Below are 25266 nucleotides of genomic sequence, written 5' to 3' on the forward strand. Positions count from 1 at the left end.
TTAATAAGAACAGGAATGAAAACCTCATATATTATAATTTTATACCAAAATTAAATTTTCTCTTTTTATTTCCTTATATGACTGTTGTGTAATAATTCTAACGGTTTGTTAGCTTATATTTACGCATTCCTTTCTAGAACAATATTTTCCGGTACTATCTGGAGCAATATTTTCATATTTTAACGCAAGCGTAACCGTAAAGTTTCTTTTTTCTACAAATATATAAAAAAAAAAAAAAATGGGGTGGCATTTATTGTTATATAGTCATGATATAAAATAGAAAGGTTGAAAATTTAAATTAACTGTTTGGACAACATTCATAAGTAATGTTTTGTGTAAAGGGAAAGTATCCTTAGATGAGAGATAAAGTAATTATATTTTTTCATATTCACGAAAACAATTCGATCTTTATACGATTATCGATTTTCGATTTTATTTATTTACAAACTAGTGCCACATCTCTAAAACCGCGCGCTTACGCAGCTCGCTTGAAGCGGCCATTTTGTGCGGTTTGTGTTTCGATGTGCCTAGTAAATCGAAAAGTTTGCAATAATAATTATTGTAGTGCCTGCGTGATGGTATATGTGAACAGGATCCATAGAAACTTTTGGGTATTTACAAGTAAGTAAGGTATTTTCATTATGTTTGGTTCCAACTGCTACAACATAACAAAGCTACTTCGAGTTTTAAATTAGGCTAAAATTGGTGTTATGCGTGAACTGCTTGAATTCTATATTGCACATACGTTATATGCATTGGATTAACAACAAAGCTATATTATGTGATACACATATATTCTAGGTATCGCATGTTTTTTGTTTGGCATCTTGGGTTTGGTTATTGCTATTGGGTTGGTACTTGCACCTAAGCACCTCATTAAATTTTGCTATATTCATCAAAAATCATTTTCTTTTTGCTTATCCAGGAAAACTACCTATTTGCACATAACTATTATTTTCTGTATTTAGGTATACACTAGTAAATATTATGTTTCCTAAGTTAAAACCAACCATATACTATAAACTATACAGGTATCTGCCTAAGGCGTTTTGGTGAACTGATGGTGTAGATACAAGTAGGGTTAATAAATATTAATTTCTGTGACCTCAAAGTATCATTTGTAGGCATCTGTTTGTAAATTAAAACTTATGTCCATTTTGGTGATATTTACTTACCTAATACTCTGCACTATATGAAATATTGTTTAATAAATTTTCCTAAATTGCACATAAGATATTTAATTCCCTAATACTCTGCAATATGTGAAATATTGTTTAGTAAATTTGTCTACATTTATAAGGTAATTCAATAGTAATCAAAGGTACTTATGAGTAAAATAAAATTGATTCAAAGACATGGTAAATGTTTTAATAATTGTAAGTATATTATTAATTTTTAAGATTTAATTCTTTTGTTGTTGAATTGACATTTGTATGAGAATAATATGTTAATTAAAACATAGCTTTAAAAAAATATTAAGTTAATGATCATACCTTAACATTTACTTTGAATTCAGAATAATACATAACGTAAAAATAAAATATATAACCTTTTGTATGTCTAGTACATTTCATGGGATAAGCATATTAATATAAATTATATACATAATTAAAAATAAATGAATAAAATAATTATAATAGTGCTAAGTATTCTTGTTGTACATACTTAAAATGACAATACTTATTGTGATGTCTGTCTAAAAGGGCTTATACATAAAAATAAATAATAAAAATTATCTTACTTACTTAAGCTACCTTGTGACACATTAAATAATGTTATGCAATATTTAGGGAAACTATTTGTTCTCAGATAAAATCTTATACAAATGGACCAAGTATTAATGAATCGCTTATTGCTAATAAGTGACGAAATTAAAATATTAACAGACTGTGCTCTCACACAAAGTGCTAGTTACAATAACGATGATAAGACAAAAGCCTGCATTATCGTCGCTAAACTAAAAGCAATGTTGGGTAAATTTGGTCATGAATTGCATACTTACTTTAATACCTCTCAAGAACCAGATATAGATGAAGTGTCTACACTCACTAGCATACAGCTACATGGAGAGGAAGCATTAGTAGAGCTAGAAGTTAAAATTGAGTCAGGGGCTATATCACAAAATGAAGCTTCAACAAGCAGTACATGTGCCGTTTTGTCCAGTAAACTTCCAAAGCTATCCTTACCGATTTTTGAAGGCAACATCCTTGATTGGCATCAATTTTGGGACCAATTCAGTTCAAATATAGATAAGAGAAACTTACCTGATGTAGATAAGTTATTGTATTTAAAAGTTCCTCACAGGCGAAGCTAAGAATACTCTAGAAGGATTGGATGCTACTAATAAAAATTATCAAATTGCAGTAACATTACTCAAGCAAAGATATGGTAAAGAAAGTCAGATTATTGATGCTCATTACGCAGCATTATACAAAATCGAACCAGCAAAAACGAGTGCAGATGGAAGGAAGACACTCAACGAAATTGAAAGGCACTTACGTGTATTAAGCTCTATGGGTGAAAATGTAAACCATAACCATTTACGATTCATTATCATGGAAAAGTTTCCAGCAGATATACTCTATGATCTTAAAATGAAGACGTCAAATGAATCAGTTGAAGAAATAAGAAACAAATTAGAAGTCATAATTGCAGCCAAAGAAGATGTGGCAAAAAATACCAGTGATATTATGATGTCAGAGAATTCTACTCATTATACTACTGAAGCATTATATGTGAATGATAAACAATTTGGACACAGAAAAAACCAGATGATAAAGAGAGGAAATTTATCTTTCAAACAAAGAACAGAAGATAGCAGGCGATCAAAATTTTATCCTGTAAGAAAAGATGCATTTTCTGCCAAGGGGCACACTTTAACGATCAATGTCATGAAGTGAAAGGTATCGAAGAAAGGAAGGCAGTTATAAAGGATTTGTGTTTTATTTGTTTGAAACCCAAACACCATGGCAAGGCCTGCTCCTTTGAAGTAGAATGCCCGCACTGTAATCAAAAAGGAATCCATAATAGAGCACTGTGCCCAAAGAAATTTCAAGCATAAATGTAAAGTTGTGTACAAACTACGATATAGTTTTTTATTCTTCCGTCCAAATAAATAAAAGGCAACAGTTATTATTATTCATTATTGTTATCTGGTAAAATAAAGCTAGACAATATTTTTTAATTGATAAAATCTAATTTGTATAAATACCATCCGGGAGTATTCATGAAAGACCTGTATAAATGTTAGCAGTCATAATATATTTTTAATCATCTGTTGCTACTAGATTGAGCTTACCAGATCTACCGGTGCGTAGCGCGAAACTTAAATTGCTATGGGATTTAGAATCTATAGGTATTACACATCTTCGTAATGACAGTCTGGAAGAATAGGCGGTAGGATAGTTTAATGATTTAATTTAATTTTGAACTTTAATTTCAATGTTTGAAAAATCTGTTAAAGCCCTTAGATTCAAATTCATTGTTGTTATATGAGCCAAATTTCTAAGAATTGACCTTGAAGAAAGAGTTAGTACTTAGTATGGAGTTGGTATTAGTAGTAGTAGTAGTCTCAATTTATGATCCATGCGAATATGCAATTCCAATAATACTACCAGATAAAATATTACATAAAGATTTATGAACGTCTCATGAAATGTGCGGTTAAGTATCTTAAGTTTAATAATATAACTCGACAATATTTCTGGACATATAGTCAAAGGACTAGATTTTTAAGAAATATTTGAATGTTTGGTTAATAATAGTAACGATTATAAATTCTTGTTTGGCGGGGGAGGGTCTCGCGAAATAAATTTTAGGTAAATAGTTAGCCTCTAGACACCAAACAGCCCAAGTAAGAAAGGGACATGTCTAGCTATTAGAGCCATACATTTAGAAATAGTACACGATTTGACAGCAGAAGAAGGCTTACTTGCTCTTAGAAGAATGATATCGACTAGAGGGTACCGACAATCATAACTTCAGATAATGCGTTATATTTCAAACTTATATCATAAAATAGTACTCGAAACCGTATTGCATCCAGAATCAAATCCAATGGAGATTTATACCAGAACTGGCTCCACGGTTTGGCGGTTTCTATGAAAGATTAATAGGCTTGGTTAAGCACTGCATGAAGAGGACGTTTCAGAAACACTTACTGAAGGATACCCAGTTGATGACAGTAATGAAAGAAATTGAGGCAATATTAAATACGAGACCATTAATGACTGTAGACACTAAAATGGAACATGTTCTCACACCAGCCGACTTCCTTACAGCTGGTAGATGTATCACCTTAGTAGATTCGCAGGAAAAATTACTACTAGAAGGTGCAACTACAAAGGTAGACCTAGTAAAGAGCTGGAGAAAAGTTAGAATAGTTCTAGAGGAGTTAAAAGACAAAGGTTTGAAAACCAATATCTTCCGAGCCTGAGGGAACAATATTGGAATTCTCACAAGGATCCTAGAATTTTATCGAAGGAGTTACCTAAAGTAGATCAGATTGTACAGATCAAAGAAAATAAAACCGTGAAGATTGGAGAGTTGGCAAAATAGTTTCTCTTATTAGAGGATCTGATAGTTAATGGAACCGATTAACGAGATTGAATTACCTATTGACAATGCAGAGTCGATCAGAGGTGATAGCACAGTAATAAATGAAATTAGCAATAATTTAGATGAACAACTAGATAAAATACCACTCCGTATAGCGAAAGTTTAGGCGCTGAAAAAGATAAGAACGGACGAAGGAGTTGTCAAATCAATATCTCTTTCCTTTCGGCGGGAGTGTCGCGAAAGGTCGCGAAATCATTGAAAGGCTGGCAACACCAAAGTGAGTATTTGCTGATGTATACATAGATATTGTGAGTATGTTCCTATATTTACGCAGATATTGTGAGTATCTTTCACCAAATATAAGTATATTATATTATGAATATTGTCCATAGATAGAATACTATATCGTCTATGTGTATTAAGTGAGTTTTGCACACTTTTCTGTTGAGAGTACCGCGTACAGAATATATCTTGCATGAGTGAGTGAGTGGTTTACTGTAGTACCAACATTCCCTGACTATAAAGTTACAATATGGCCGAAAGTACAAATGCGCGCCATTTAAGTAGAACTTTTGAAGTTGTGTTTAACTAAAGATCTAAACATATAAATGTGAGTGGGTTTTGTGTTACTTTTCTATTCGCACATGTGAGTTTTTGTTTCACTTTAGATTTATAAGTGAGTGAGTTTATGTTTTACTTGCAATTCACACACGTGAGTCGGTTTAAGTTTTCCTTTTATTCACATTACATTCATTTCACTTTGATTTATGCAACACTGAATGCGGCACATATAACTTATAACACTCAACTTGTTTGTCATACAGTGAATGATCATTTACTTAGCTTAATTTACCTGTATACAGAATTTACCGTGTAAACTAGACATCTACCCGCTGTAAGCGTGTTAATGTCTCCAAACTGAGAAATTACATATGACTAATTTGAAGGGTGTTTATACTTACATTTACATTTGAGACGTCGTGTCGTTCCAGAGTGATAGTATGTCCGTATAACTTGTAGCTTACCTAAATGAATATCTCGCCGTATGTTCTCGTCTGGAGAGATTCCGCGTGGAGAGGAACTTACAACCACGCCCTCTGGGTTCTGATGCTCTGAGCGATTCCACTTACCTACATCCTTATTCCTTACCTACCTACATCCTTATTCCTTACTTACCTACATCCTTATCCCAACTTACCGGAATCGGTACTCCGATCGATTCCACTTACCGGGATCGGTAATTCGATCGATCCCACCTTTACCGGAATCGGTACTCCGATCGATTCCACTTACCGGGATCGGTACTCCGATCGATCCCACCTTACCGGAATCGGTACTCCGATCGATTCCACTTACCTAATGGAGTCTGATGCTCTGAGCGATCCCTTATGGTGGGGAATTTATAGCCACAAAGCGGTGATCCGTGAGTCATCCGGCGGGAGGCGACCAGCAATCGCCCGGTACTTCCCTCGTAGAGTGGGGGAGGATCCGATTTAATTGTGCTTTCACATTAGTAATCTAACTCTGAGATGATGCCGAAAAGGCGCTATAACAATTGCGGCTTAGTTTATGCACTTACTTAATGTACCAAATCAGAACCTGGAACGTCGCGTTACCTGTTTACTATTTTTGGCACCCTTAGGACTAATATAAAGCTTTGGCTCTAACTTATATTTACGAGACTGAACTTGTACTAAATTACTATTCTAATCTTGACAAGATAACCATCCAGTATCAGTTCAATAAGTCCTGGTAGCCTACTCACTGGCATTGCGACAGCAATGTCATAGACTCATTTATAATTAACAGGAGCGGTCTCTCTGATGTGACACGATAAGGAATTTGCCGCCATCTAGAATGTTGTCTTGGAAAACCACAGTCCGTATAACACAGAACATTACAAGGTATGTCATGATGCTGTTATTTTTCGTTTCCTTCCGACATATGATCAACTTATTAAAAAACCCTTACTCATAAATGCGAAGCAGATTTAGACATATTTGATTTTGTTCTCATATCAAGAGATAACCTACACTTACACACATTGAACATACCTATTTTTATATTTTATTAGGTGCGACATCATCGCACGTGATATTTTACCTTTTCGCCACTAAACCCCCAAACGGGCGAAAACACATGTATCTTCATACAATAAGTGCATGGACATCATATCGGTCAAGGCCGAGTGGCTAACGGTCAAATCGGACCATAGACACGCTAAAGTCAACAAAACTGTTCCAAGGTCTCACATTGATATAAATTATTATGTGAAACATGCAACGATTAACTTTGAAAATCATACACGTTTTTTATATCGTGTTAGATAATTTTGCATATGTAAATCAGTCCTTTTGTACGGTGTTAGCAATTCGCTTTCTTGATAGTGCTCTATGGCTAAATTGTATAATGAACATAATGTAATAGGTTCTTATTAAATAACTCTTCGCTAGTCGTACTGTGTTATCACATCAGAAGCTACACGTTCTTACTATAATATCCTCTTCTTCCATGGGCCCTCTTATCTGGAATCAACATAACAGATTTGCAGCATGTTTGTAATAAAAAGGGTTTGACTTACCGACTTAATTTTAATCGACCGCCTGTGATGTCATAATGGTCCTTCAAACTGGATCTGAATGTCAGTGTCTACTGCCTGGAAATTTGGTGTTAGAAAAAAAAGCTAATAATCCGAACAGCCATTAGTATACAAAAACATAAACAATTGAAGTAAAAAAGTCAGTGTAGCATGGGTTTTTATGGTAATCTACATCTAAGATTTTTTACTTGTCGATGGCACACAGTCTAGACTAATAAATTATGCTCTGGTATCAGCAAAAATACATAAGACCTCTTGTCTCTCTTTTCTTCTTCGTAACATTTTTTTTTCTGTTTGGTACAAAAAAGAGTAAAGAGTAAATAAGACCGCCTGATTGGTAAGTAATGAGTCAAATAACCTTATTTCTTAATCGCGAAAGGGTGAGGTAAGCTTTTGCCTTTTTAAAAAATTGCAATAAAGTAAGTTTAAATGAACTATGACGTTAATTTTTAAACACATTTGCTTAACCTTTTAACACTTAAGCAAACCGGAGATTTCCATTTGCAATATGTTTTGTGTGTACTTTGTACACATAAACAATGCAAGATACTTAAACAGAAATATTATTCGGAACGGAAAAGTTACAATAATTATGTATGTAGAAAGGTATAGTTCTTGTAGAACTATATTTAAGAATAAAATATATTGATGTTGTTTTAATAACTTAAGCCAGTGGCCAGCATAATTGGATAATCCAATTAAATCTACGTAATCCAAGTTTTATGCCATAACGTTGATCATTATTCATGATCAGGAAAAATTACGACATTCATTTTAAATCATACTGACCATTAGCTTAAGTAATATCTAATCTAATTAAAGTCGTTAAATCTATATTTTCCAGTTTTAAATGTAAATTGTTTTACAAGGATATCATGTTAATTCTAAGTAATCGTAGAGCCTTTATAAATTTCTAAACTGCTGTTTTTAGTATATACGTAAGCATTTGGGTTTTCAAAAGCTTCTTGTAAACAAAACCCAATGCAACTATTTTGCAGTCTAAAAATAAATGTATCGAGAAGAAGGAGTTCTTATCTAGATAACTATTATTGATACGCAGATGCAGGAATTTCACTGGGAAATAAGAAGTAAATTAATGAAACATTTATTATCCGCACATAACGTTCAGAAACAACGCAGCCCTATCGAACAACTATAAATAATTAAGTATAGATATCATACTACATACAAGAATTAATTGAGAGACTGCGATGCGACTGCGATGAAAATAAAAAATATCTAGTTTTCTATAAGAAGAAACGTAGGTGCGCGAATGTTTCCAGTCTCGTCCTTTGCAATGACCTTATTTTATAATTATCCAATGATAGAAAAAAGTATAAATCAATACCCGCCTCACAAATAGGTCAAATGCATGTATATCTAAAACTTGTTTTAGGTATTTAGTAAATAGACAGGTAGTTGCGGAGACGCAAGGTATCATTTATGAAATAATTTTATCATTTGCAATATGCACCTTTATTCGCCTTTGACATCATGACATTAAAATCTCGAAGAACCGTGGTTACACAAATTACGAATTATCTACTGAAATATAGGTTTCTTGGAATATTTTTTGGAAATAGAGCCAACAAATAAGCCAATGTGCCACTTGATTAGAAATGACTACAAGAGTCGGTGTTATTTCATCGATTCATACCTCATAGCTAGTGATTATGAGTACCTAGAGGAATACTATGTCCTTTGCCGGTCTTTTAAGAAAAGGAAAGAAAGGCTAAGGCATAGAGGGCAATGCATATTAACTTGCTGTACGACTTTCATAAACATGGTTGTTACTTCCCATCGATTTTTTTATTAGTTAACGTTGTTTCAAGTCAACTACGTAGGTAGGTGCATCATAATTTGCAGAAACTTTCTAATATACTGTTAACGTTTTCAATGCCGTCATAATGCCCAGGGTTTGAAGTGTTTGCAAGTTAATGGCTTTGAGAAACATAACATTGTCATACAATGACGTTTTACAAAAAATTGAAATAAAAACATCTTAGTTGTCATAAGTATTCGTGTCTAAGATTATGTACCTCCAAAACCATTTGTTTCCTTTAAATAAATAGGGTTTGTTGCTGTCTTAAAACTACAGACTACTCTTGAATACGATGGAGGTACCTAAGCATATTTCCTGATTGATTCTATTTTAGCATTGACCCTACCTTTCAAAAGTCTTTGTATTTTGCCTTATCATTAACTACCATCAGGCATAGTACAAATTCAGTCAAAACTTTCTATAAATAAGTAGGATATATGCATGTCATCTTAAAATTTTTAAACCGCTGAATGGCGAGGCGAGCGGAAGAGTTAACTCTTATAAAGTCAAGATATTTATGTATAACAGATCTTATGCACAATTCGCTTTTATTCGTAATTTATAGAATGATTATAAAAATATTGCAATCCACATCTCAAGCTCTGTTTAGCTCACAATGCCCGAGGCATATTCGGTGCAGTACAAAGATTTGCAATCGCGTAATTTAACGCTAACACACTAATTAGGAGCTACCATTTATTGTTCATGTATTTAACTACAATGTAATATTAATTTCCTAACGTACGTGTGAGATAATTATGCATTTCGTAAAGTGCATTACCATAATAATCCTTAGGATTTACAACCTATGGACATTAATAAAAAATGGTTACTAATCTAAATTTTCCATTGAATCTAACCTTACTGGAAAACTCATATTTGTATTTTTGTGGAGTTCTTAATAGTCCATTTATATTTTTAATAAAATATAATTATAATAATGAGTATGTATAATATATCTTTGCAATCAAAATGAAACAAAAATTTAATATTATTTATGCAAGACATTAACTAATATGATCCAAGAGTCTGGCCTACACTGTACATGTTAGCTCATTTAAAATTTTCTTTCAAACAGAATTTATGCATTGAAAATTATTGTTATGCCGGATTGCAACAGTTGCCACTGGCCATGCTTATTTTTATTTCAACATTAGCCACTCGTAAAGACATAGCGCAATGGCGAATACTGAAGATTATAAAACTATTAACGTGAATGACGGACGTTACACAGCCATAAACTATAAACCATTACAAAAGGAAAATCCTACAGATTACTTGGAATCAAAAAAAATTGTCACACTAATTATATTAATAAAAGTTCTGAAACATTAAGGTGATAAGGCGTACGTTTTCGCAAATCCACCGTTATGCCTTCCCTAAAACCTATTCCTTTCAAAACTTTTCTAGGTAATTCTTTTGATGTTGTGGGTGTACGTAGGTATATAGGTATGTAGTAGGTATATAAGTAAGCTTATTTAGATTTGTTAGGTTATAATTAGAAAATGATGTTGATACCTAACTAATCAAGATAGGCATGTAAATACCCATTACGGATTGACAGTTGACGTTTTGAAAGTTCTGTAAAAATATTTAGGTACTTATTTACAAATTAATAATTGCTTCATTCGGATCTAGATTTTTGAACACGCCAAATTAATTGGCGTACAAGAGGACGTGACCAACACTTTTCTCAACATAATGGCATGCTATTTGTTAATGTGCCGGGTAACAGCGGCCTCGGCACAATGAGTTGACTTTAAAACCAACATGAAGTTACATCCTGTATTATTAAATGTCTCTTGTTTATACCCGAGTTTTGTTATTTTTATCAAAACGAATTCATTCATTCTTTCATCATTAACCCGTTGCAGTCCACTGCTGGACATAGACCTCTCTCAAGGTAAACTGTTGAGCCCGGTCTGCTGCTTTATGCATCCAGTCGCCAGCCCTGTTGTGTAGATTAAAACAAATACAGTCTACTAATTACATTTTTAACACTGAATAAACTTGTCGAAAGTCGGACCATTTCATAATACCTGATGTTGATCCCGCCTTGCAATAATTTGTAAAATAGATCCACAAAACGTTGGATGCGTCTCCCATAGCCTACATCCATTTGTGTATTTTTTTTTCATTTTCATTTATGAATGTACTATGGACATTGTAAAACAAAGAAGCTCGACACAATCATCATATTCTTAGGCGATTCAAATGATGCCTATGGTTAATAAGGTATTTACCTCGATTCAATTTTAAAAAAATTGTCTGCCTTAATGTTTCAAACTACATTATGTCTGGAGAAAGGATGGTGTGGGATTATTATTATTGGTCAAATATCTACTCCAACGTACCTAAAAATCATCATCGGGGCAAAGTAAGTCATATTTTAAGGTAAATTGAGGTGTTTTCAAACAGAGGTGTACCGCGTAGCTGCCGTAGGGCTCGATGGGGCAGTGCACCGAGCCCCCTATATCACCTATATGTTGGTCTTCGACACACGTCTTCGCGAGTGACACACATTTTGCTGCAGAGAGCCATTTTTCCCTTTTGCACCTGTGCTCTTGGTTACCCACCTACTCTACTGCATACAGACGAAGTATATCCCGTCTAGTTAGTCTAGTCTAGTTTTTCAGTAAATAAAACAGCGCCATTTTGAAAACAAAATGTTTGTTGTGTCAACTAAATAAAATTAAAATAATTTAATCTAAATCTAAAATGTTCGTATAATTATTGTTTCAACTTGATTTTCTCGGTGGCAAGCGCTAATTTTCTGATATTGCAGAGACATCCGGCTGATGCTTCTTGTAATATCGGGTCTTTGGATCCAATAGTCTCCAATAGGAATTGGACTACGCCCGCCTGGAAGCAAGACAATATTGTCATTAAACGAATACGATGCCAATTTTCTCTTACTAATATCCCTTCTTTGGCCTCGACTTTGCCCGCGTAAAAGGGTTTTCGAGAAAGTCCCGCTCTATATTTTCTTGGGATAGGAAGTAGCCTATTCTATACTCTTCAGTTTTATTGAAATTCGCTGGGTATTTTTTGAGTTAATCGTGTTCAGACAAGCAGACAGATACGGCGGGGGACTTTGTGTTATAATAATATACTTTTTAAGAGGAACAATTCCGTCATACATGATTGTTGTGTAACTTTCACCGTTTACGAAAACACGCAACGGAAGCTCTCAAAAGGATTAAATTTTCTCCATTTTGGCAACATACATTGATGTCCTGTTCCTATCGGTCATAGCGTTATGTGCTATAACCTATATAGGTAGCACTCTTCGATTATAAGATATCCAACACTAAAAATATTTTTCAATTCGAACTAGTAGTTCCTGAGATTAGCGCGTTCAAACAAACTCATCAATTTTATGTATTAGTATAGAGTATAGATATAGATACATAAGTCTCACAAAACACAACATAGCTATTGTCTTTAGATTTCACCATTGATCATGGTAAGCTTATTTCTTGTATAATTTCATATACGATTATAAACATATTGCTACATTAAACTACTTGTTAGGTACTATATAGACATATACAAGAATGTATATAGGTAAATACCAGTAACAAAGAACCCGGTAGTCTCAGAAGCAAAATCTTAATTTTAATTGATTCCAGGCACATTTTGTAAAATAAGATATAAAAACATAAGTTTAACATTTTTTTTAGTACCAATGCATGATGAAACTAGTTTCTTGAGACTACCAACTATCTTGGGTTTTATTATATTCGCATGACTAGGTACCCGCAATATAATTCTTGATGTAAATACAATTGAAATAAAAGTATAATATTTTAAATGCAATCAAACATTCTGAATTCATAGGAACCGTTTTTGCAATAAATAATGATAAAAGAGAAATAATACAATAAAATCCAAATAGCTTAGCAAAAGAAAAAATATATAAAACGAAGGGTTCTCTGAATTATATAAAGATTTGTCTAATTCATAAATACATACAAAGTTATTAGGTTATCTATCTAAAACCGGTTTTGCTTTTAAAATAACTTTGAACTTTCATTGCCATTTTAAAATGTTTTTATATTATAACATACGGTCTACATTGTTTGATTTAAATAAGTTCATTACCTTACCTATCTCTACTCATAATATATATTTAGCCACAATTTATTTACTTATTGCTTTATTGCACATGAACGTGAATGCTGTTAACGAAATACCTATAGTTTGCTCACTGACAAGGAATGCGAACTATGCTTCTTTATATTAAGTTAAATATGCTGATTTTACTTCCATGACACGAATCAATGGTCTCGAAAATCTTTAAGTCTAATAAAAAGAATAATAAATGCTTCATTTGTAGAAATTTCTCGTATTAAAACAATTCGACGATAAATGCTTTTATAAATTAACACTCACTGCATGCATGGTCACGCAGTTAATGGAGTAAAAAGACAAATGGTAAAGGGCCAAGGCCGTTGCTCGATGCACGTTGGGGTCACGGGAGGTCATGTAATTAACCAAGGGTGTGATAGCTCCTCGTTTCCCGAACTCCTGACGATTCTGAGCCCAATCACAGCAGTACGCGATGGCCACTCCTAAGTTTGCACGGAGGTGGTCATCAGTTGTGCTCACTACAAAAAAATAATCGTCCGGTAGAGCCTTCGGTTTACATACAAGTTTTTGTGGCAAAATCAAGGTTGATGAAAGCTGTTTGTCGATGTATTTGTATTTAATTCTGTTATATGTTCTTGTAAAGGCTATACAAATAAGTAAATAAGACAGCATGCTTATTGTACATCAATAAAACAATAAAATGAACACATTAATGCAAAATTTTCGAATCCTAACACATTGACGTCATAAACTTACCAAGTTTAGAAAGTTTTCCAACGACACCATGGTCAGATATTACCGCTAAGTTCTCGTGATCCCTCGCAATAGTAGCTATAGCGGCACACACAGCAGACAATACGTTGTTATCATCCGAATCTAGTAAATCGACAGTCAGTTCCAGGGCTCCTACAAACGATCTGACCATCTCTCCAGAATCAGCAGCATTTTGTACACAAGGACTCAATGCAAGGGCTGCATTAGTCTGAACTTTCTTTGAATCATTCTTCAATAAAGACCAAACAAGTCTGACACCATCTAAATTGTCGATCTCGGCCATTGAGTTTGGTTCTTTAGCGCATTCCATCAACACCAGAGGCACGTTTTCTAACAATGGCTTGTAAGTATTGTTCAAGTGGTGAACTGGAACGCGAGAGCGGATGTAATTTACGTGATTAAAAATTTAACGCGATCGGCGTGTTGTATCAACAAATTAAATGAGAATAACTATTAGTTTGTTGTTGTTAATCTTTATACAGATTGAATAATGATTAATGTTAATGGTATAATTAATAGATACAATATCTCGTACACACATTGACAAATATAATAGTATTATAAAACAAATCATCCTTACTAAGCATAGGAATGCCACCGGTGCTCCTAATTTTATCACGGTTCGGTGGATATTTAGCGCATTCCGCAAGCGCTCCTGCGACATTCGTCAAAACTCCATCGTTTTCGTCATCCAGCAATCTTACGAGAATAGGCACCGCTCCAAGGGCATCAAGCTTTCTAACGCTTATGTCGCTGTTAGCGCATTTCCACAAAGCGCCGGTGACAGCTGCCAGCAATGGTTTGTTGGGCCTGTTGGTCGAGTCCTGGGCAGCTTCAACTAACAGCTCTAATCCTCCAGCCTCACGTATCATGTCTCTCGTAATAGGGTCGCTGGCACATTTGTAAATTGCCAAACTACAGTAAGTCTAAAATAAACGAAGGCGTAGTAAAATACCGATTCATCCACTGCTAATAGCGTGTCTAATGTACATATAAAATAATGTTGCTTAAGTACTAACAATGTAACGTTAACGACTGTATATGTGAAGCATTGAGAACGTTAACCTCGAGTGAGCCCCAAACAACAAAGCCGTACAATTTATTACGTTTAAAATGTGTCCTTACCTTTAAGTCTTTGTCATCATTAGCCAAATGTGTGATCAGATCTGTTACCATCTTTTCTGTTTGGATGGCAAGTTGGAAGGACGTTTCGCTGGCGCACATTTGCAGTAGCCCAACCGCTGGTACTGCTACATCCAGATGTATTGTTTTTAACATTTTTGCGATAAGAGGTATCATTCCGTATTTTCTCATTGCTTCACGATTTCTTTGCGATGCTGACATAGACCATAGAGCTTTGGCCCCGGCTCGTGCGATATCGAGAAATTGCAGTTCATCTTGATTTAATTCTTCTCGTGGTGTCACTAAAAACCTAAAATAAAATATTTGTTCAAAAGTAACATATCACATACAAGTATTTTTATATTATATTTTGTACTTACCGCTCTTTAATATCCAAGAGATCAATAAGCTTAGGTAAACCTCCAAATTTTCTGCAAAACTTACGACTTTTACGTATTCTCCCTAAATTAGCTATGGTCTCTGCCGCCAGAATTTGAACATCCCGTGCTGGGTCTGATAACAGTCCCACGAGCAAAGGTATCGCACCCAAATCCGTAACTTTCTTCCTAATCTCAATGTTCGGAGTAATGTCTTTCAGAACTGCCAAACCCCCTAAAATGCAGCACAAATCTCTAGTTTCCAACAAATTAACCAGTAATTCCAAGCCACCTATTTCTTGGATGGCCCGTTGGTTCACCTCTATTGTTAAATCGTGATCCTTCAAACATGATAACGCTACCATGGTGGCAGTTTGGTTACCGGCTTTCATGTACTTCACAAGTTTCTGTATATGCCAGTATTCTGGTGGGATTTCTGATGATTTTATTAGATCTCCCCAGTTGTCTTCTGTGGAGGATGTTGAGGAGGGAGACGATGCAGAAGTGTCCGACCCCTCAGTGACCATGACAATCCGAGGTAATCCTACGGTGTCCTGTCCACCTTCAGCACTAAACGTTGAAATATTATCGCCTTCCGCCATGATTTAATAATACAATTGAAAAGAAAACGATCTAAAAATTACACGGACGATTATTATGTATTTGAAATTGTATTGCCAATAACGTTGCTTGGCAACTGTTGAAATAGTTCAGAGTATCCAAGTAGTTTATTTAGACCTACCAAGCTACGCGGGCGAATGATGCAATTGCAATAATTATTGAATGACTTATTATTAACGCATAAGTGTGATATTAAGTATAAACACACTAAATTAAGATACTTGGCCGTTCTTACATTGTGACGAGGCGACTGATACAGGGAGTGGCAGTCTTAGCCCAAACGAGGGAACTGCCCAGTGCCACGCACTCGCGCTTTCTGGGGAACAAAGAAAAAACATAACCCACCTTTGGCAATTCGGTGAAAAGGCTCAAAGTCTGCCGTCCAGAACCTATCATTAGCTACGGATGAGTACAGGTGTCCTAGTTTAGTTTAGTCTCAATATTGAGATATAGAAATACTTAAACATAAATCTGTTGTTAAATGATTTACCTACTTACTTGCCCTTTTCCATCGTTTCACCCACCCTCACGTTTCATCAAGACTCAGATATTGGAAACTGCCATTATAACATATTGTGATGCCTTGAACTAATCTTGAACTGCAATTCCATGCCCCTTATAACAATAAATATTTGTTTCAGTTTCGAAGAAGCGTTAAAGACGTTGTGAAACCAGAACACAACGACCATTTCCTGCTAAGATGGCTGCGAGGTGAGAGGATTTACAAATGTTTATAACCAGACGTTTCATAATTAAGTTTCAGACTTATTAGGGTTAATAAACTATTTATGAGTCTAATGCTGTGGAGATTGTTTATTTCGCTAGGTCGATTACCAGTTTTAATAAATTAGAAAAAAAATTGCAACAGAAAAGATCATAGACCCTATTATTTTCTGGCTTTGTGAATATTTGGTGCAAGGTCTTATGTTAATTTGTTGATAATCTTTATTGTGTTATACCAGAGTACTCTATAGTTATACAGGCTGTAACACAATCGACTTATTGTAACACTTGTATAGGAACCCACAAAATAGCCTAACCCTTTTTGGTTAAAAAGGCGTTGGTGAGTGAACAACTTATAATTTAAAAACGCCTTATCGTCGACTATTGAATAATTCATTTTTTTTATTAAAGCATGTGTATTGCCTGATATTGCTTTTATAAAAGTTATATAGAGTTTTGTATTTTTTTATAAAAGTCTACTTTACATGATATTAGATGGGACAGATAACTCCAGCGACGAATGAAAAAAAAATATTTAGACTAACGTTAAATTCAGTTTAAAGTCAAATCCATTGTGCTGTGTCATGATCGAAAATTAACATGAAAAAGTAATTCGTAGGTGATCCTATACGTCACGAAGTCAAATGTCACTTCGACGCTTTACTTTTATTTTCGAGAGCCTTCAAACAAAAAATAGAAATACTCATAACTTTTACTTTGGGTAGTATATTGACCAACGTACAGACGTTTGTTACACACGCTATTACATAAGGGCGAGCAATAAGGAAACCTTTTCAAACATCAAAGCTTCGAGACGCAACAGCGTCGCAATGTAAAATAATGAAGCCATGTTGTGCCATCACTTTGATTTTATATCATAGATGTAGACGTTTAACTAAACACCCAACATAATTTATAATTATAATTTACAATTTAAAGAATTTGCCCGGGTCTGGATCTATAAATTCAAGATGACTAGTTGGAAAATCTATGGCAAGTGTATTCTGCTATGTACTGGAAAGAAATATATTTTGCGAAAGGTTGTATCGACGACAACTCTTCATTGTCATATACTTAGCTAAAGTTGAATGTAACCTTATTAAAGTTAAATGATAATAACACTTTTTAACTTGTGATGTTCTTATTTGAATTCTCAAATAGGGCAATTAATAAAAGTGCTATTAAATGGGAGAAAAATATAGTTGATTACCCTAGGATGAGCATTTAAATCCCAAACGATGGGTTCTCTACCTAATAGATATGAGCGAATGTAAGTTGTTCTACTTAGGTAGATATAGATACCCGTTTCGATAATAGCGTCAATTGTCGAATCTATTTACCTACTATGGATATAGGTATTATATAATGCTAATATTTAAACGTTTTTAGACATTAACGACGTACACATTATTTTTATATAAATTATGAATAAATTATATTAAATATAATACACGTTTTTAAATAACAATGTTATTTTGAAATAGCGTGCGACAATGTTAAATCGCTGACCGTGACTATTTGTAAGTAATACGTATCAAATATTTAGTATTATTACGTAACACCATTCACTTAAGAAAGGAGTATTAACCTACAAAATATTAATTTAGTTAACCATGACATGGCTATGATTCAATAGTTAGTTAAATCGAACTATGATTTATTTGAAACTTTAATCGGAAATGTCATAATAGAAATCTAATAGATATGCATTTAAAGTGATATTGTATTTTAGAAATGATTGCGCAATCTGTGCATAATTAAATTACTTTTAGTTACATCATGCCACAATGCTTTAAGTAGGTAATTAGCCTCAATTAACTGACATTTTGCTTTTGTTTTTACGAACAGGATTTGTAAAAATATGTCTCTATGTGAAAAATGGTTTACGATGAGAAATAAGCACAATTATACATCAATAGTATTCGCATTAAATTTATCAAACCGGTAGAGTTTGTATATTAAAAACAGCCTAGTTGCAAAACAAATAAATTAATACATTTGAAAATTTTGGAAATAGGTCATAAGCCCTATTAGAACTAATACAAAATATATCATCGCATATAATCAAGATGTTCTCTGGACTCTACCCCAGTACGCCCAAATACATGACATCTACGGGCCACATAAACACGAGGAGATTGACCTACGGCATTTTATTTCATAACTGCTACGTCTATCAATATAATAGGCACTATTATAACATTTTAAATGTGATATTTTATTTCAGCCAGGCAATGGGACCCGGAAGCAGCGGAAAAAATGCTCAGAGACGTAAGTTGTCATCTATAGCATTCATTTTGTAATTCAATTTAGTAATTTTAGGTAAAATTATTAATACATATTCAATAGTTTTTAGATACTCACTATGCATTTTAACGCAATGAGATAGCAAGAACTTATGTCAGTGTTGAATAGAGGTGTAATGTAGAGCCATTATGTAAACAAAAAATCTAATATGTAACTTTTTTGCTGTTATTTGGCTGTTAAAAGACAAGTAGCAGTTTTGCATTTTTTTAATATTATTGACAAACGATCAGTATTTAGCTACTGACAAGTACAACTGACTATCGCGAAAGCAATAAAGTTGCTCCGTTGCTGCCGAAGTAAATAAACAATTTCGATAGCAGATCGGCACCGGAAATAATCCAAATATCTTATTAGTACGCGAGTACTGAGCACTGCATTCAAACTTTATTCTGATTCGTTCATTTGAGATCGAACCGCAGATATTTACCAGTTCTTTGTTTAATTTTGGTTCTTAGTAATAATATATGTAAATTCAAATTACTTAGTTGAGTATGACATTGCACTGTGCTCTTCACCCTGAGGTATTATTAGATGATTAATCATACAATGCCCGGTAATTACGTTGTCTTTCAAACCAATACATAATATTGCTTGCACACTGTTGCTTGTCATCAGAAATAACGTGTATATTTACCAGTGAGACAATATTATTATCGTTATGTAATTCATGCCAAATTTTCTCTTAAGCTTGAATGAGTTTTATTGTCTTATCACTTGGAAGTACTTATGTAAGTTTTGTTTTGGTCTAGTTAGCACCCTTGAAACTGCCAGTCTTAATATACTCATAAAAATCGGTAAATTACGTGCAACTATATTTAATGTTAATATCGCTGTATCATATTGAAGCAAAACATATCGTTATAAAACAATTATCACACATTCGATATCTTATTTTCAATTTAGGTAATTATTTTAATCGCCCTTGTAAAGTTAATTATTTTGTTATGTAATTACTATTTTACATTTATGCGTGGTTCTAGAATTATTTGCAAGATATAAAATCTTAATAGCCCTCAGTGGGCTATATTTATATAATAATAATACCAAAAATAATCATAAGATACAAGTATAAATGTGCAGATACATCTTTTTGTTTTAGTCTCTAAAATGGCGCGAGAAATGGGGGGTGGACACAACATTACCAACATGGCAGCCTCCGGAGGTTTTAGAGAAACATTTTCCTAGTGGCAGCACAGGCTTTGACAAAGAAGGCTCACCAGGTTACAATTATTTATTATATTTCATTACCTAAAGGCTTAATGACGATAATGTCGCAGCTAATATCTGCAATTGATAGGTCAGACTTTGACCATGCACTAATCCGTACATGTGTGGCCGGTTGAACAGGGTGTAATTCTTTTTGTTTTTTTCTCAAGTTGGAAATCACGTTATAGCTACTACTGGTGGGTGGGTGCAACGGTCTGTCGGTGTCACCGGTCATACGGACTAATATTGACACACGAGAGTATGGCTTCATCCGAACTAGCAGTTCTTAACATTATTTACAGCCTACACCGGCATACCGACCAAAACTCGCTGTAGCCTTCATCGGTGTATGCAGGACAGCGGGATATCTTGTTAAACTAAGAGGCGAGGGTCCGTCCCTACATAGGGAGTAAACCTGCCCATGCATGAAGTGAAAAGAATATTGTAGATTCTTCAACAAACTTTAGTTATGCATGTCTAGTTTCTGCACAATCCTGAATGTAAATGTTCTCATTGCAGTTATAATAGTACCATTCGTGGGCTTGGACGTATGGGGCTTACTACATTCGCTGACCAGGTCGGACGTGATTAGAATGATTCTAAAACACTTGGAGAACTACATCGCTATAGCGAGGAAGCAAGCGGAGACCCACGGAGCCGCAGCTTTGAAGGTAAATCATTAAAACTTGATCACCTGTATTATGTTGATTGCAATATCGAACACGCGTGGATTGATACTTTTGCCGGTACGTATTAATCCCTTTTTAATCTTATCGAGAAAATATAATTCTCGAACCGGATTCAGATTGCATATGTTTACGTAATTATTGTGAATTGTTTTCGATAATTTAATACATAGACTTGCTAAAGAGGTATCTACAACACAAATGAGACGCCCCGATCAGCAACTATTGCACACAGCCGGTGTAAAGTGACAGCTTGCTATAGCATTTCATTTGGCGAAATAATGCCTTTCTTATATAAATAATGCCTTTTGCATATCTACGACTCTTTCGGATAATCACCCATGAAGTATGGATGCATTGCCGGCTTCCAATACTAAATTTAGACAAGCAAGTTCTTCCAGCAATATATTTTACAAGAACTTGCAAATGCGCTGACAATGGCAGCAATATTTCAATATACACAATACACATACGACTTGCGATAAATACTGCAAGCCAAAATAATGTACAGAAGTCCGCCGCGATTGCTATAAAAAATACTAGCGGTTATCAACTTCTGCAAGTTTTCTAGATAACCTAAACCTCCTTTAAAGATAAAAGTAAATTCACTAATCCTTAATAAACAAATTTTCTGTTACAGTTAACAGTAATATTCGACCTAGAAGGGTTCAATATAAAACAGTACGCGTGGAAGCCCGCCGCTGAGATGGTGTTCACATTACTCCAGCTCTACGAAGCCAATTACCCAGAGATATTAAAGATTTGCTTCATTGTAAATGGTACAAAAACTATATCATTTTTCTCTTGTGTAACCATTGTATCGAGGTTAACGACCGGTTGTGTAATATTTTTTTCATAGGTAAGAGTAGATGAGAGATAATGACGATGCGAGATTGATGATTGAAAATAGGTGCAATGTGGAATAAGTCTTTTCTGTTACATTTTTAAAGAAATAAAATTGTAAAATACGTTTATTTTATCTATGGACTAGCTTAGATGATGGTTAGTGCACCTCACTAATAGCTCTCTTAATAGAATATGTAATGATCGCCCCGAAGCATTTTATTTTTTACCAATGAAGAAATACTACAAATATCTTAATAAATATATTCGTTTCTGGCTGTAGCCAGTAGTTATATAGATTTTGGGAAAAGTGATCTGTTTTAGCTATCCAAACATATACTAAAAGCTGTAACTGGACAAATAAGGTGTTTTAAAAAAAGTTATTTATTTAAATAATTATAATAAAGACTGATAAAGATTAAACGTTAATTACTGCTGAAACAATATTTATATAACTTTAAGACTAATAAACAAAAAAATCACAAATCATCATTTAAATCCGTCGAACACAGTAACTAGAACACTTCCCCCTACTCATGCAACTTTTTCGATCCATTTACTATCTGTCAAATACCAAGCGGCAGGCCTTTGAGAGCAACGTTAACAAGCATGAAATAAAGTCTATTTTTGTTCATTCTTTTTTTGACAAACCGATAACACATGGGGGGCAGTTTGACACGCCGCGTTTGTTATTAGGTCGGCAATAAGTGCTACGTCAAAAACTAAAAATAAATATAATAAGTATAGGTAATTATACTAAAGTTAATGATGAATGACAGGAACAGTGCAACTGTGCAATCTCAGCATAAACGTTACATAACGAGATAGTTACATCTCAAACTAAATTAGACACTATGATTTCACTATTCGTAAGATTATTCTCAAAATTGAAATGAAATTCTATCAAAAATAAGAATGCATATCTGTGTTCCAGCACCAAAAATATTCTCATTGGCGTTCTCCGTCGTCAAGAAATTCATGCACGAATACACGATATCAAAGATCAAAATATACGGCACAGATGCGAAGAAATGGCAGGCGCAAGTGCTATCCATTATTGATAAGGACCAAATTCCGGTGCACTACGGAGGAACCATGGTGGATGAGAACGGAGACCCCAGATGTAGTTTAATTGTAAGTGATCTTAGTTTGCTTTAATAACTGAAGTTAATAAATGCTACTACAACTTTTGGCCGACGATTTCCATTCGAAATAAATAAATCGATAAATAAAAAAAATGGGATACAAACTTATTCACTAGCTTTACAATGTTTATGTAGGTTATAGTTGAAATTCGCTGGTATTTCCAAACAACGATGTAATTTTAAATGTTACATTAAGGCCATCCTCCGAGCAAGCTGCCTTGATAATTGTTTTCATTTAGTTACGAGCGGGAATATGCAAATTATCAATTATTTGCGTAAAAAAAACATTTTTGGCATTTTTAAATTTTTAAGCTACCAAATTATTCTTTATTAAACTATCTACCAATAGCCTTGGTTGCACATGAATATGATGTATAGTTTGGAAGGAAATGCAAAGAAACATAAATTGTAATGGCATTTTCATTATCAATTGCATCAATATATAAAATAAAAATTATACAACCTAAACATAACATATTGTAGAAATGTGATGTTAATTTTTTTCTCTATGTATTATTAATGTCGTATGGATAGCTTCTAATAAGGTTATCGCGCCGTTTTGCTGGCGGCACCACCTTAAGTTATTGTTGTGAATGGCATGGCCTCCACAAACTAGCAACTGAAGGCAAAGATCAACTATACCCCTAATTAATACATTATAAAATCCATTAATTACTACTAATTATTACCATTTTATAGCCTACTCAATGCAATGAAATAATTTTAAATATAATATAGTAAATAACCTAAAAATATTTGGTCCTCCGAACCTATTAATGACATTTTCTTTTTAGGTTAAGCCTGGCGGGAAAGTACCAAAGAGTTATTATTCTAAAAACATCGCGAGCGATTCGGAAAAGGAATACAAGAAAGTAACAATAAAGACTGGCGAGAAGCACGTCGTTGACTTGTTGTGTCTTGAAAATGATAGTGTGTTGAAGTGAGTATCTGTGCTCCAAAAAAATCATAAATGTTAATATTTCAATCGGAAGGTTCAAAAACCAAGTGACATTTAACCTTTCGAAGTTTTAAGTTGGTAGTCTGCCAACCCGCATCAGGCCAGCGTGGCGGACTAAGGCCTAATCTCTCTCAGTAGTAGAGGAGGCCCGCGCCCAGAAGTGGGACAGTTATAATACAGGGCTAGTATTATTATTTTTATAATGAACTAGCGACCCGCCCCGGCTCCGCACGGGTGCAATGCTGACTATTTAATGGATGTTATTATTATACATATAAACCTTCCTCTTGAATAGTGATTCAAGAGGAAGGTAAATCTATCTATTAAAAAAAAACGCATCATAATCCGTTGCGTAGCTTTAAAGATTTAAGCACACATAAGGACAGAGAAAGCAACTTTGTTTAATACTATGTAGTGATATGTTGAAGATCATAATTCTAATATAAAGAATGATTTGCTCTGAAAATCGAACAATATTACGTGTTTGATATATTATGCAATAGGCATATAAAGATCTAAACACATAACTATGAAGCAAATAATAATTTAATTTATGACTATATTGATAGTTTCATGTTAACTTTTAGATTGTGTAACTAATTGATATGAATTCTCAATAGTTACTTATTACAAATGATTGCAAATTTTTATTTTATCGATTTCAGATGGGAATTTGGAATAGAAAGTCATGACATAAAATTCTCAATAAAAAGGAAAGACGAAGAGGGCAACGAAGAAGTCGTCCACGGACCGAGGAAGGTCGGAGAAGGGCCCGTCGATGTAGGAGTGATGCCTGTGAAAGGACCAGCTACTTGTAAGTATACTCCAAACAGCACACATTTCCACATTATGTTAAAGTTTTTAAATATAATGTTGTACTTGTGGTTTAAGAACAACATTTTAAAAACAAACGGTAATAAAGCGCCTTTTTATATTTAAAATGAACACAGAATTACGCTGTTTCCTTCAAATATCTACGTGTAGGTAATCATTAAACACATTATTTGCGTTGACTTGCAAAAAACACCACGATGAAACGAATGCGGTAAGCCTGTATTCTCATATTTTTCGTCAATAAGTAAATTAATTTACACGCGAATAAAATTTGTATTCCATTTTTATTTATAAGTTACAAAAAAAAATGTGCTTATTAATTTTTCAAACATACATTTAAAATGTGACCTTTGAATATTTAAAAAAGATATGGGCAAATCCCCAACCCAAAAGTTATAAAAATCAGTGTTGCGGAACCCTTTACAATGTAAACAAAAACGAGTTCGTCCATTATACACCCCAATTATAAAATAATTAGTCGTTCATGGACAAACGCTTTAATTATAAAATGAGTAAACAATTTTGCCAGAATTATTGTATGTTTTTACGCCAATAAACCTAAAGCCAACACATGTAGGCCGAACATTTTCAGTTGAAGGC

General features: G+C 34.0%; 2 protein-coding genes and 1 long non-coding RNA gene across 4 annotated transcripts in view; 2 read left to right on the forward strand and 1 right to left on the reverse strand.

The window, feature by feature from the left end:
- The window catches only part of LOC115443087 (SEC14-like protein 2), a 45351-nt gene that overhangs the window by 16390 nt on the left and 3695 nt on the right, over window positions 1-25266 (forward strand). The window contains exons 2-9 of the mRNA XM_037439759.1: window positions 16606-16675; window positions 18915-18958; window positions 20094-20214; window positions 20720-20871; window positions 21527-21665; window positions 22664-22863; window positions 23669-23814; window positions 24498-24646. Coding sequence (XP_037295656.1) covers window positions 16606-16675; window positions 18915-18958; window positions 20094-20214; window positions 20720-20871; window positions 21527-21665; window positions 22664-22863; window positions 23669-23814; window positions 24498-24646 — 1021 coding nt within the window. The remainder of the gene's footprint in view (window positions 1-16605; window positions 16676-18914; window positions 18959-20093; window positions 20215-20719; window positions 20872-21526; window positions 21666-22663; window positions 22864-23668; window positions 23815-24497; window positions 24647-25266) is intronic.
- Window positions 400-2068, forward strand: LOC119189598. Its single transcript, XR_005112506.1, has 2 exons — window positions 400-621; window positions 1810-2068. It is a non-coding gene; the product is annotated as an uncharacterized LOC119189598 (long non-coding RNA).
- On the reverse strand, window positions 11621-15945 carry LOC115443082 (armadillo repeat-containing protein gudu). Of its 2 annotated transcripts, XM_030168350.2 has the most exons (7): window positions 15664-15788; window positions 15347-15578; window positions 14970-15276; window positions 14425-14770; window positions 13827-14210; window positions 13374-13588; window positions 11621-11840 (listed from the first exon to the last, which is right to left on the reverse strand). In XM_030168350.2, exons 1-7 carry the CDS (start codon window positions 15692-15694, stop codon window positions 11709-11711), a joined length of 1647 nt encoding a protein of 548 aa, XP_030024210.1. In that variant the 5' UTR covers window positions 15695-15788; the 3' UTR covers window positions 11621-11708. The 2 variants fall into 2 exon arrangements, with proteins under 2 accessions (XP_030024210.1, XP_030024209.1); XM_030168349.2 differs by having other exon boundaries at window positions 11622-11840; window positions 15347-15945.

Source organism: Manduca sexta, chromosome 17 (assembly GCF_014839805.1).
Source record: "Manduca sexta isolate Smith_Timp_Sample1 chromosome 17, JHU_Msex_v1.0, whole genome shotgun sequence".
Taxonomy (NCBI): Eukaryota; Metazoa; Arthropoda; class Insecta; order Lepidoptera; family Sphingidae; genus Manduca; species Manduca sexta.